Genomic DNA, 14,121 nt, shown 5'->3' on the forward strand with positions numbered 1-14,121 from the left:
TTGCCTTCCTTGACACGCTCCTTTAAAAAGTTACTGCTCTTCCCAGGATTCTGTCCTTGACTTTCTTCTCTTCTCACTCTAACTCTCTTAGGTGAGTCCATCTATAGTACACTGTTTCAGCCATTGCTTATAGGCTGCAAACTCCAAGCTCAGAGTGCTCTGCAGAACTTCATACTCATTTCTTATTTGGGGCCATGCTAATCTTCTCTGGATTGTTCTAATTTTAATATATGTGCTGCCAAAGCGAGCGCCATACTTATTTCTGATTTGCCTGTTAGACCTTTCTACCTGAATATCCTTCAAGTATATGTCCCAAGAATAACCTGAACTCAGTTGATTACACTCTTCACTAAAATCTGCTGGTTCACCTGTGTTCTTTCTCCTTTGGTAGCTTTCACCATTTACCCTATCACTTCGGCCCAAAACCTCGGCACCACCCACTATTGTTTTGACTCATTCCATCCTATTAGTTTTGGGATCTTCTGCAGCATTTGGCACATCATGGACATCAAATGAATAAATAAGAGGAAAAGTTTATTAATTTCATCTGAATTTAATTATAGTTTAGCTAGCACTGTGGCTTTGATAAAGTAGAATAGCTATGGTTTCACTGTAACTTTAGGGAAGGGCATTTGACTTTTGGCAACATTCATATTATATTAAGGAGAAGGCACTTTTTTATTTAAAACAGGAACACTTTGTGGAGGGATTGGTCATTATTAGAAATGAATGGATTGGGGGCTCCTGGGTAGCTCAGTTGGTTGGGCGTCTGCCTTCCAACTGCCAGGATCCTGGGATCAAGTTCCGAGTTGGGTTCCTTGCTCAGTGGGGAGCCTGCTTCTCCCTCTGCCTGCTGCTCCCCCTGCTTGTGCTCACTCTCTGTCAAATAAATAAAATCTTAAAAAAGAAATGAATGGATTGGATTGACCACTGTGCTATCTTTCAGGGCTGGTCTGAGGAGCTGCTGACAGTTAAAGAGAGGTGGGTGAAGTCAGATTGTACCGGCCCAGAGGGTCTTGTCCTTGGTGTTCATGGGAGTAGAGGCAGTGTGTCAAGGGTGAACTTGACACGTGCTGTGGGTTTAATGCAGGAATAGGGAAGACGTTTCCATTGGGGAGGCTAGTATGCCCTCTTTTATTCACTGATGGATTTCCTAATTGTATCCTCATGTTTGTAAATGCTGAGGAGGTGTTTGTAACTGTCATGTTTTGCCAAGTTTATTTTCCTTCCTTTCTATTTAGCCCCTTAAAAAAAAGGAGATGGTGACTTAAAATCATAGGATTTTGGAGCCAGAGAAGCTCTTTAGGTAGTAGTCTTCTAGCTCAACCCTTACATATTCAGAAAATAATGATAATACTAGTGATAGGTGGTACTAGTTCGAATACGTACCGTGTTCGATGACTCATTAAGTGCCAGGTGTTATGTTAAGTGCTTTATATGTGTTTCCTGGTATAATACTTACCCATGAGGTATCTTTTATTAGTGCTATTTTAAAGATAAAGAAATTGAGAAATTTTTAAAGATAAAGAAATTGAGGTCCAGAACGATTGGATAACCGCATTGGAGTTAGGTATGCTGAAACAGCTATTATGCAGAAAGATGAATTGTCTTGCTTGCTCAAGGTCAAGTTTTCCAGTTAGAGGCAGAATATGAGTAGAATCCAGATTTCCTGACCCTGAACTCAGCATATATTTTTGTTTTGAGCTGAGAATTCATTCTTTGTGGTCATTTGTGTCTCATTTCTTGTTCAGTCCCTTTTAATTTTAGTGAAATTGAATGAAGTAGAGGAAAGGGTGGTTTAGAGTTAGTGTTTTGTGTGAGTTTTTTAAAGTTTATTTTTAAATAGGCAACCTTCCCAGACTGACTGGGAATGTAGCAGAAGGCCTGAGAACCAGGAAGTGACACAGACCTGTTTATACCATCCCATTTGGGGGCCTTTGGGAAGCTATCCACAGAGATGGTAGAAAGTAAACATAAGTGTATCAGCCAGTTCTCTTGGGTTTGCTATTTTTGACCTGGAGGAGGTGTTTCCTGCACAGCTCTGAGTACTTTAGAAACCAAAACCTAGCACCTAAACATCTTGATTGAAGGTATAGATATTTATTTCTTGTTACCAGACACAGCATTCAGTGGTGACTGGCAGACAAAATTACCACTTTTTTTTTCTTTCTCTCTGCCATCCTTTTGGTGAATTGCTTTTTTCCATTTCTTTTTCTTTCTTTGTAATAAGCACTATGCATGCAAATCTATCCTGAGAGCCCACTAGGTCTGTGCATGATTTTGAAGGTCCAGTTCAACGTTTCTCTTTCACTTCCCCCTAGTCCCACTCAGAAGTCTTTGTTCCTATCTCCTCTGCATTCTCACAGCACTTAAAAACAAAAACAAAAACAACTCTTTTGTTGGACCCTCCTAACACTTTCACAGTGTTACATAGATAAACATATAATTCCTCTCATGTAGGTTGTGAATTTCTTGAGAGTAAGGAATTCATGTCTGTGCTGCACTTCATCTCCGAGATCACCCAAGCCTTGCACTGAAGACAGTCAGTAAATATTTGCTGAACTGCAGCGTAGTCACTGCAAACACAGAGCCCTAAAAAGTCAGATTTAGCAAATCAGCTTCCCAGACTTTATTTGCCCAGTGGGTATTGAAGCTTGCTCCGCTCAGCTCTGATGGGAACCAAGCAGAGGGATGTGATGACACATAGATATATCTCTCGGGTCTAGGGACCAATTACAGCCCCTTCTGCCAAGCACGTGTTGCTACCTGGCCAAAACTTCAGGATTTATGCCCTTTTCCTCTCCTGTTTTATGTCTGCTGCAACTTCGCTTTCTTGCATTTCCTACACAAATTATGTCTTTTGGGTTTATCTCTTTTCCCCCTTCAGTGAACAAGTAAATGTTGAGCACTTTGGGGTGTAGAAAGAGGCAGAGTTGGTGGTCTCTGCTGGAATTTACTACCTGCAGTAGATGCAGTGTATGACAGTTAAGTAACTGTGAGCAGGCCCTAGGGAGGGATATGATTGGTTATCCCATTCATGGTCCAGGGAGTAATGCTTTGGGTTCAGAAGGGCCTTCCATGCTTATGGGCTGAATTGATGTGTTTTCTCAGAAGAGAAGTGGCTAAACTTGACCTTGTATTTGGAAAAAAAAGATCAGGAAGCCCTTTGCAGTAGGAGAGCAGGAGAATAGATTTTGGTCCCTTGGATTTCATTTATCTGTAAAAAGGGGGTAATGACACCTATTTAATGAGGTAATAAGTGTGTGTGTGTGTACACACACATATATGTATCAAACATGTAAGCTATGTGCCTTATCCTTTCCTACAACATGTTCAGACTAGAAAACCTCCTAGGTCCCCCTGAATACAAATATTGCCTTAGTATAGTCACATAATTATTATAATTTGGGGGGAGGGAATGTGAAGTTCCTTTAAAAAATACGTTTTTAGAACGTCATAGGGAGAACCTTGATGTTTACTTGTTTGACCTGTTGGCTGTTTTTTTCATTTAAACTGACTGTGTTTTGAGCCTCGGCTCACAGCATATGTTTCTAGCCCAGCCGAAACAGTGCCCTTCAGGAGTCCAGTGGGTGCTCAATTACAGCCTTTTAGAGCAGGAAGGGGCCTTAGCCAACATTGATTTGAGTACCCACTGCCCCATACACCATCCTGCGTCCTTCATGTTTATCTCATTTCCACCTCACGACAACCCAATGAAGAGTGGGTATTGTGTGTCCAGTTTATAGATGGGAACTGAAAAGAATTTACCCTAGACTACCCAACTCATACTATCCAAACAGAGCAGAGATTCTGGCCCAGTCTGCTAGAATCTTTTCACTATCCCAGCCTCCCTGAGGAACAATTAGTTGAACTGTTTCATTTTACTGATGAGGAAACAGAGGCCCAGGAGGGCGGTGTGATTTGTGTCAGTTAGCCCATCAGTCATTGGTGAAGCTGGGACTTAGAGAAGAAGTGGTTTCCTGCCTTCAGGGTCGGAAATTTACGGCCTGAGCCAAGTTCCTGCTCACAGCCACTCTGCCTTCGTTCTCCTTTTTTTCTCTCCTGTCTTGAGTCTGTGTTGTTTTGTTCTCTTCTGTCCTCTCTTGTGTGTTTTCTCTTTCTCTCTGGGCCTACAGCTCTGTAGTGATCTGTGTGGTACGTGCATGCGTGCGCACGCACACAGGCTAGGGTTTTTTGTTAGATGTTTGTTATTTTTGGAAAGCACTTTAGGAACACTGTGTACGGATGGCCTATACAAATGTGCTGATGGATTGATTAAACTCTAAATGGGAAAGTGGAGTTTCCTGAGTTTGCTGCAGTGCAGAGGGAGATGGATGCTGAAATGGGTCTTGGGAGAAGAAGGGGTAGAGGATTGCTCATACAGAACAAAGAGGATGGGTTTAACATTTCTTCCTTCCAGTTAGAACTTTTGTTGACTTGTGTTTTCAGAGGAAATATTTCTGGGCCCCTCCTATTCCCTAGAAGACATTCCAGATTCCTTAGAACTGAAAGGGCATTTGGGGATCATCCAGGCCCACCCCTTGAGGACCAGGAAGAATAATTGACTTGCCTGAGGCCAGTCCACTGTTGATTGGTGGAGCTGGGGCTTAGAGCTGTCTTGTGCATTTAGGTCCATGCTGCAGTCATCCTGCTGTTAGGTTCTAGAAGGGATGTTGGAGACTTAGAGAGAGGCTTAGGGGTGGGGCGGGGGTAGTGTCTCTGCTGCTGTCCCTGCTGTCTGAAGCTTGAGGACTATGGTAGGGGTAAAGTGTGACAACAGGAGGATGTGGGGAGCAGTTCTGGGGAAACCAGACAAAGATACAAAGAATATCAAAGCAATTAAAAAAAATAAAAATAAATACTCTTAACACCTGCCCTACTCTGACTTAGGTGGCTTACGAGGAAAGCTGAAGGTTATTTTGGGATTTCTAGGAGCTGAATTTTAACAAGAATTTGACTTTTTCTTTTGGGCTTTGGACCTGGAGATAAAAAGAAAATGGATAAGGCGTCATTCTGGCTGTTGAGGATCTCCAAGTCCAGTAGAACACTTTGTGCCTGTTGAAGCCCTTGCATGTTAGTGGCACAAAAGAAAGGGGAAGATACAGAGGTTAAACAAGACTGGAAGGAGTCACAAGGGGAGAAAAAAGGAAACTGAAGATGTCTAGAAGTAACTTCATTTTTTCATTTTGGAGGGAAGAGTAGGAGGCATTAAGATCTGATTAACATTTAGATATCTTTTGCTGCTTTGGCTAAGCTGTTTCAGAATGAGTAGGAGGGAAGTGGAGGAGACATGCAAGGGAAGAAAGGGAGCAGTAAGGGAGGCCTTCCTGGCATGTTAGCCACTTTTCTTATCATACCCTCTGGGAGACTTACCACATCCTCACAGAGTTAGGACTTCTTATCTTTATATTCTGAAAGGTAATTAACTGGTTAAATTCTGGTCACATTTCACAAACTGTTCTGTCTTCTCCCATCACATGGCAGCATTAGGGTTGGTGAAGATGACTAATCAAAGGAACAGACTTTCTTGTTCTAGACTCTCCACTACCACCATCCCCTTTCTGGACTAGGTCTAAAGCAAGAAAAGGACTTATGTTGGTTTTATCCATCCAGTTCCTTCTCTTAACTAACAGAGAGATGGGTCATTGTTTAGGAAATAATCTGTCCTGAAAATTACATGTAGACTGAAGCTGATCTCACAGAACTGTAGAGAAACCCACTTTGTACCTGGGAGCCGAGTTTGACAGAGTCAGGACTCTTATCTCCGCAGAGGAGAGCTCAGTAGAATGCTACATGACCCTGCTCCTCCAGCAGGACCGAGGCAGCCAGGCACGTGGGCTGAGGAGATCTGGGCCCTGAGCTGTCTCAGGGGCAGGGTGCCCTAGGTGTTTCATAGCTGGCCCCACCTGCTGCTGCTGCTACCCTAGGCTGTGAGCCATTTTTGAAGGTGACTCCCAGGATAACTTTAATCTTTTCAGGCTCTTTGGTTAACCTGGAAGCATCTGTGGCAACAGTAAGCAAGCAAACCATTTGGACGTTGGACTTGTGTTACAGGTTGTCCTTTACTCCAGAAGCGTGTCATGTTTGCATCATCGTTTTTTATGGGCAGATAAAAAATGCCCATAGATAGCTCTCTGCTGTCTTGGCTCCTAGGCCAAACTGTAGATAGAAGGACCCAGTTTACAGAGCTTTCCTTTGTATTTTGTCCTTTTTTGAGCCTCACTACAGAGTAGGGAGATAGTTAAAGCAAGCAACAACCCCATTTTATGGACAAGGGTATAGAGGCAGAGGTGAGGTAAGTGGCTTTCCCAAAATCAGAGCCATGGGGCCTCATAGAGGATTGTTCTGAAAGGAAATGAATGTTCATGACGTTCAGCAGAGCAGTCACCCAGCTTTTAATGTTCTGAGTTCACAGAGGTGGGAGAGACCAGATGCTGACCTTGAGGGCTGGACATTCTAGCTCATGGAGTCTCTCTTTACCACATGCTATTGGGGCAGCAGCACCAGTCCCAAGGAAGAATATCAGAAGGATGAATCTAGATTTTCCACGACTCCTCCTGACCCCATATTTTAGAGGGGAAGGCAGGTAGAGTTGTATCATATGCAGAGAAGCTCGGATGTTGTGGTGAATTCTCTGGCTGAGAGAGACCTTCAATCTTTTTTAGATATGGAAATGGAAGCCAGGGAGCCTTTGTGACCAGCCAGCTGTTTGGTGGCAGAGAGGGGACTGACTTGCAGCCCTGGACCCTTTCCTTTCATCGTACCTCTAAGTTTAAATGTTACATGCCTTGTGAGGATGGATGAGTGCCAGCTTTGAACATGAGGCTTAGTTCCAGGCTCCTCTTTAATCATAATTTTTTTCCAAAATTTTTTTGGTAAAATACACATAAAATGAAATCGATCGTCTTAACCAGTTTTAAGCATGCAGTTCAGTGGCAGTAAGTGCATTCACACTGTTGTACAGCTATCACCTCCATCCGTCCATCTCCAGAGCTCTTCTGGCAAAATTGAAACTCTGTACTCACTAAACACTAACTGTTATTTCTTCTCCCAGCCCCTGCCAACCAGCATCTACTTTCTGTCTGGGGAAGAAAAGTACCAAAGGAATACTCAAGTGAGATAGATTCTTCTCCTTCCCCTCCTCCTCCTCCTCCTCCAAGTTCTTGTCTGTGTGTTCCTCTAGGGGTAATGAATAGTTAATTTGTTCTGAAGTGTTTTTTCTTTTCACTTGATCTAAAGTCACAATTCAAGGATAAGTTTTATTTTTTTAATTCTGTGTTCAAAGCAGATCCCTTCTTAAAATGAAGAGATGTGCATAGGTAACCCTTTCTCTGCAGTAACTGGGTTCTCCCATTCTGAGCAATACCTGGGTTGTAGGGCTTCCCTTTTCTCTGTATTACTTCTGAAGCACTAACTCTTGGCCTAGCCTTGCATGTAAACACTCTACTGACTACCCTCTGTTCATCTTTTTTTCTTTGTAGAGCTCCCATCGTCATTTGTCATTATCCCCATCTGTTCTTCGCTTAATCAGGTCTTAGGCTTCATGGTGGAATTGGTCCTTTGGCCCAGGTAGCTGCTTAAACAATAAGGGAGGAGTCAGTTGTTTCTTTAAAACAAAACAGGAGCTCATCTGTATGCATTTTCTTCCCAGTATTATATGGGCTCCTCCCCACAGTATTCATGAGTTTGGCAAGCATTTGTTTCCTGCCTGTCAGGTGCCAGGCCCTGTTGCCCTCTCTTTTCCTAAGTACCCTGTTGAGTCTGGTGAGGCGAAACAGATAAACATGTAGATTTATTAACCTGTTAGAGGTATAGTCATAGCAGGGTGCTCAGGACACTTGGGATGTAAGAAGGGGGTTAGTCCTACTGGAGGTGGGCATGGTAGGAAGTGTCAGAACTCCTCCAGGAGATGCCCCTTGTGCTGAGCCCTGGAAGTGATTGTATTCCTGGCAGGAGGAGCAGTTAGGTTTATTTGAATGTGAGTTTGTTGAGGGAGGATAGAGGCGGTGTGCAAGAAAACCTTGCTACATTAATTTTATTTTACATTTTTATCTATTTGAATACGTAATACAGGTACACAGTACATGGCTCAAGGAGATTAAAGGGGAATATGTACAGTGAAAAATGAGTTCTTTTCCTGTTAATCACTCACTTTTCCTCCCCGAAGGCAGTCGTTAGCTACCAATTTCTTACGCATCATTCCAGAGAGAGATTTTCCAGGCATGCGTGTGTGTATATGTGTATCCCTTTAAAAATACATGCATACTCACAAATGGTTTTCTTCACGTGCTAATTTTGGAAGTCATTCCATATTATATGAGTACAGACTGACCTGCCTAGTTCTTTTCAAACCAGTGCATAGTATTCCATTACATGTGTGTATGACAACTCGTTTAACTCGTTTCACTTCAATCTTTTGCCGGTACAAAGGATGCAGTGAATATCTTACATCTACATCATTGCTCATGTGACTTTTGAGGACAGGTTCTAAAAGCAGAACTGATAGGTTAGAGAATATGTGCATTTTGGGGACAGATGTCAAATTGCCCTCAAAAGAGCTCCACATTAATTGTAAAATACTAAATATAAGATCCTTTACCACTTGGTGCCCCCCCCCCACCCGACTCCAAAATCCTTGCCAGAGTGATCTTCCTAAATGAATTTGGTCTTATAACTTCTCTGTTTATAATCCTGTAAGCGCTACAGAGTTTTCATGGTAAAGTTTAAATTCCTTAGCCTAGCCCTTAACTCTGCCTCTGCCAAGAGTACTGTGCTCCCATTGTTCTGTTCCATTTGTATTTGGTACTTTTTTCCTTCTTTTTCACTAACACCAGCGTCAGCATCACTTCCTCCAGGTAATCTTTCTTGATCGCCTTCACTTGTGCACAGCACATCTAAGCACCACTGATCCGGCGCCATCCATTCACTACAGAAGTATTTGTGCACGTGCTGTGATGGGACACAACCAGGCATTATTATTCTCAGTGATCCGTGGGCTGTTGCCTGCAGGGGATGAGGACTACTTGGTGGAGCTGCCTGCGGTCAATGAGTCAAAAATGGCAGCACCAAAGGGCCTGTTGCTAACTGGCCGTACTCTGTAGCCTCTTCTGATCTTGGTTTTGGCATCTATCGAATGAAGAGGTGAAACCTGGTGACCTCTAAGGTCTTATTAAGCTCAGTCCTTATTAATAATTACAACAGCAATAGCAGGCAGTGTTCACTGAGGACTTGCAAAGTGCCAGGGACTTGCCAGGTGTTTTGTCTGATAATCTTTACATCAAACCTGTGAAGACATATGGTTAGTATTCCCATTTTACAGATGAGGAAGCTGAGGCTAAGAGAATGATTTGGTCACGTGGTCGTAATAGAGGAAACAGATTTGAATTTTGGCATTCTAACTCCATTGTTCTTAGCCACCTAAATGTATATACGTTCCACATATTTACACGTACACAGTTTTGTGTACTGTTTTGGGTCACTTACTGACTCTACCCCCAGACTTCTTCAGGAACCATCTGTTTTCTACAGCTTTAAAGGCTCAAGTTAGAGCCTAGGTAAAAGCTGTGGACAGAAGACTGCTATAGTCATAGCTTTTTGGTGGTAGTGAGTAAAGTTAGCTTTGTTCTTGAACCCCTGGCTCACGCTCATTGAAGAGTTTCATAGCTGTTTTTCCTTCATACTGAGACAACTCATGCTGCTGTTTGGAATAACTCTCTTTAGCAGGGGATGTAGGCCTGAATCAAGGCTTCAGACATAGATGGAAGGCAGGGCTGGTTAATATCCCTGGCAGAATCTCAGGGGCATCCTTTATTAGGGTTGTAGATAGCAGGCTCCCTTATCTATTTACATGAAGCCTTATTAATGGAGAAGGAGGTGTGTGTATGGAATTTAAAAAGGGAGTGTAATCTTATTTGGAATACCTGTTATAAACAAGGATAAATGAAATCAGATGAGTTAACTAAAATATAATAGGCCTGTATCAAATCTTCAACTTCTCTGAAGGCATGTAGAAAAATAATCCCTGAAAGTCTTGACCCCGGATTTTTTTTTTTTTTTTTTCTTTTTAAAGACTGGTTCCTAGTTGTCTTAAGTCATAGTCTGAACGGGGTTGAGGGGGGCAGTTAACAATTACAGACCGTCCCCCCTCTAGAGACGGTCCTCCCTCTAGTTGTTGTCAGGTACAATCAACAAGTGTGGCCTCTGGGGTCCCAGGTGTGTTGGGTGAGCCTGGGTTAATTGGTCCATTTTTGAGAGTCATGGCTGTGGAGTCCGTGTCAGATCCTCAGGGGCTCATCCAGCCTCTGGCAGCTGAGCAGGCCTGGCCAGGGCTCTTGGCTCCCACTGCTGCAGTCCTTCTCTAGGCGGTGTAATTCTCCCTTTAAGACACGTGTTCTCTATTTTTTTTTCCTTGTGATTGGTTGAACTCGCTCTGAGTCCAGGTGGCAAAGGCAAAGCCCGACTCAGGGGTGTAGCTCTGTGTGTCAATAGCTGCCTCTCCCCTCCTCTCTGCTGGAGCCTCGGACATGGTGGGGCAGAGCCGGGCAGTTTCCAAAAGCTCTGCTGTGCCCGGCAGATCTCCAGATGAGCCCGTGCTTGTGTCCTTGTCCTGTTGCATGGATCTGGCTCCTGGCTGTGGACGCTCGTGGCACTTTGCTGCAGGCCTCGGCATTTCCCCCAGCACAAGTTGCAAGGCCACTCGGGCGGCCGTCCTTTCCTTGGCGGCAGGAATTCACTTACTAGAATTTGCGAGCTTCGTGTGACTATATAGCTTCCTTATCAAAGTGTCTACCTACAACAAACTTAAGGCTGAAGCTTTCACTTATGTCTTTGTTTTTTGTTGTTTTGTTTTTTTTTATAGGTAAATCTACCCGTGGCTGACTTTAGAATTCTTACTTCTGGCTTTTAAATTTTTTTTTTTTTTTTAAATAACTTGGACGGATAAAAGATGTGCCATGGCAGGATAGCACCAAAGAGCACCGCAGCGTTGGCCGTGGCCTCCGTGGGACATGGAGTGTTCCTTCCGCTGGTGATCCTTAGTACCCTCCTTGGAGACGGCCTTGCCTCAGGTGGGTTCGGGCCTGCCTCTCTGTGGGGGAGGGAAAAGGCTCACACCATTGTTTCTCCCAAAGCTGGGATAGGGGACTCTCCACCTAGAAGCCAGTTGCAGGGAGCCTGTTGTGCTGTGGTAAAGCAGGGGGCCAGTTAGGGAGGTGTGGCAGTTGGGGCCTCCTGAACCAGCTGAAGGGAGGGGTGTGTAGGAACGTCCTGAGGGTGAGGTTATGGGCTCTCTCCCTACAGCTGGAGTCAGCAGGGAGGATGCAGCTGTAGCGTTTCAGAGTAGGTTTGGGAATCAGACTGCCGGTGTTCTGAGTCCAGTGCTGCTGTTGCTGGCTCTGGGACCTGAGCAGATCTCACTTCTCTAAGCCTCAGTGTCCTCAGCGACAGAAGGGGGTGATACTAGCCCCTACCTGGGGACTAGTCTAACACAATTGGTGTTTCATGATTGTTAGTTATTGTTTGTTTCTTGTCTCTTTATGTTTTCTCTCAGAATAAGTAGAGTTGAGGTCTTGTAATTTAGTGAAACCAGGACCTGGTCACTGACACTCTAAACTTCGTGATCTCGGCACGCCACTTAGCCATTCCGTGGCTCAGTTTCTCCATTTATGAAACGAAGGAGTTGACCCAGATACCTTTAAGGTCCTATCCAGTTCCCTCCTTCTGTATTTTCGTGATTCTGAGGACTTTCTGATTGAAGCCGGTGAGGTGCAGGAGTCCTAGCAGCAGCTGGAAATGCAGCCGTGAGCCTTTTTGAGTTTGTATGATCCTTATTGCCTTCCACAGTGCTCTGAAGACCTTTCCAGGTTCTGTTCATGTGGTCCTCTACACCCGGCGTACTTCTAGGGAAGGGCATATTTGGGTTTGTATCATAGGCCTCTGGGTGATGCTAGAGAACCTCCATAGAGCCTCTGTATTTGCAAGCACCAGTAGGTTCTCAACTGATGATGATTTTTTTTTTTTAGATTTTATTAATTTATTTGACAGATCACAAGTAGGCATAGAGGCAGGCAGAGAGAGAGGAAGGGAAACAGGTTCCCCACTGAGCAGAGAGCCCAATTTGGGGCTTGATCCCAGGAACCTAGGCTCATGACCGGAGCAGAAGGCAGAGGCCTAACCCACTGAGACACCCAGGTGCCCCGATGATGATTTTTAAAAAAGATTCTATGTATTTATTTACTAGAGAGAGCATGCATCACACAAGTTGGGGAGGAACAGAGGGACAGTGACAAACACACTGTGCTCAGTGGGGAGCCCAATGTGGGACCTGATCCCACAACTGTGAGATCACGACCCAAGCTGAAATCAAGAGTTGGACGCCCAACCGACTGAGCTGCATGCACCCCTCAACTAATTATGATAGTAATGTGGCCCCTACCAGACTTTATTAGATATATACAGATGGTAGTTTTCTTTGGACAGCGTTCCCTAGAGAGGGATCTTAGCTTGATTCTGGAAGGGGACTTTGGAAGGATAGGGGCAGTGTGGTATAGTGCAGTGTATAGAGTCCCCATAGCTCAGTGCTCTCTCTCATTCTCTGTCATCTCCCACCACCCACTTACCCAACACATACAGATAATGGTGCAGTCTCATCTACGATTTTTCTTTTGAGCTGCTGGGAGAAATAGTGACGTGTCTCTTGTTGCACTGTAGCCTTTTCCACCACCCATGTACTGATCTCCTTGTCCATTGCCTCCTCTTCACCCTGCTTTGACACTTAATTTAAACCTTTGCCATAAAGCCTAAGACCTCTTTGGTTGTGAGGAGCTCCTAGTACAGTCAAGGAGGCCGCTAATGATTGGGACCCCACAGTGTGGGCATTGTGGCTATATGAAGTTCCAGAGGAAAAAGTGGCCAGGATCCACCAACATACAGCCAGGTGAAGCAGGGCTTATGTTCCCAGGGCTTGCAGCCCAAGCCAGAGATGCTCTCTAGAAGTGGTAGTCACAGAGCCACAGGATGTGAAGACCCTGTCTTGTTCACCACTGTAGTCTAGAGTAGAAGTTGGCAAGCTATGGTCCCTGGACCAAGTCCTCTATGCTGCTTTTGTATGGCCTGTGAGCCAAGAATCGTTTTATATTTTTAAATGATCGGGAAAAAATCAAAATAATATTTCATGTATATATAAAAATTCTAAGTTCACATTTCAGTGTCCATAAATAAAGTTTGATTGGAACATAGCAATATTCATTCATAATATATTTTGTCTGTGTCTGTGTTTGTATTATAGTGGTAGTGTTGGGTAGTTGTGACATAAACTGTGTCACCCCCAAAACCTAAAAGTATTTAGACTTTAAAACATTCAGCCCTTTATTGAAGAGATTTTCCGCCCTGCCCCTAGCCCAGAACAAATGGTGCTCAGTAAGTATGTGCATAAGTGGAATGACTGTCGGAGCTAGGATTTTAGAGGTCATGTACTCGCCTAGGGTCCTACGGCCAGGATCAGAACCTGGCTTAGTGCCTGGTATGCTACCAAGACTGTCTTCTTCCCAGGCTGCATTAGGGGAGCTGTCCCTTTGTGTGACCTGGCAATAGTAGGGTAGAACGTCTGCCTCTGGTTTCTGAAGTCTTTAGCCTCTTTAGCTTCATTAAGCCATTCCACCTACTGCCACCCTCCTTTTTATGGGCTCCACCCTTGCCTCCTCCCATTTCCCACCCCATTTTCCAACTACCCACACCTTCCCAACTTTCCATCCAACGTCTGAATTCAATTATCAGGGACTGATGGTTTCAGACTGGCTGGATAAAGGGATTATTATTCTCCAATGTGGAAAAACGTATGTCTGTAGTGTGGGCTCAGAGCAGGATGGAAAAGTTGGCTCTGTAGTTTTCTTCCCTTCCCCATCTGCACAGAATCCTCCCTCCCCTGCCACCCCACCCCCAGGTCTTTTCTACTCCCCGTAAAATGTGTACTGGCACAGAGCAGGATGCAGGCAGGGGAAGGGGTGGCCCCATTACTTAGATCCAGTGTACCATGGCGCTGCCAGTGCGTTTCCCTCTCTGCAGTGGCTTCTCAGGAAGGAAGGCACCCACTCCTTGGCCTGAAACCCGAGCACACCTGTATGG

The 14,121-nt window shown here is 44.4% G+C and overlaps 1 protein-coding gene across 2 annotated transcripts in view; it reads left to right on the top strand.

The window, feature by feature from the left end:
• The window catches only part of LOC111148517 (sushi domain containing 6), a 92,564-nt gene that overhangs the window by 32,269 nt on the left and 46,174 nt on the right, over positions 1-14,121 (top strand). Inside the window, exon 2 of one of the 2 annotated variants that reach the window (XM_022505135.1) lies at positions 10,859-11,066. In XM_022505135.1, coding sequence (XP_022360843.1) covers positions 10,946-11,066 — 121 coding nt within the window. In that variant the 5' untranslated portion in view covers positions 10,859-10,945. The remainder of the gene's footprint in view (positions 1-10,858; positions 11,067-14,121) is intronic. The other variant, XM_022505136.1, reaches the window with a different exon arrangement.

The sequence above is a fragment of the Enhydra lutris genome, unplaced genomic scaffold (assembly GCF_002288905.1).
Source record: "Enhydra lutris kenyoni isolate GAN:26980312 unplaced genomic scaffold, ASM228890v2 scaffoldscaffold20, whole genome shotgun sequence".
NCBI lineage: Eukaryota > Metazoa > Chordata > Mammalia > Carnivora > Mustelidae > Enhydra > Enhydra lutris.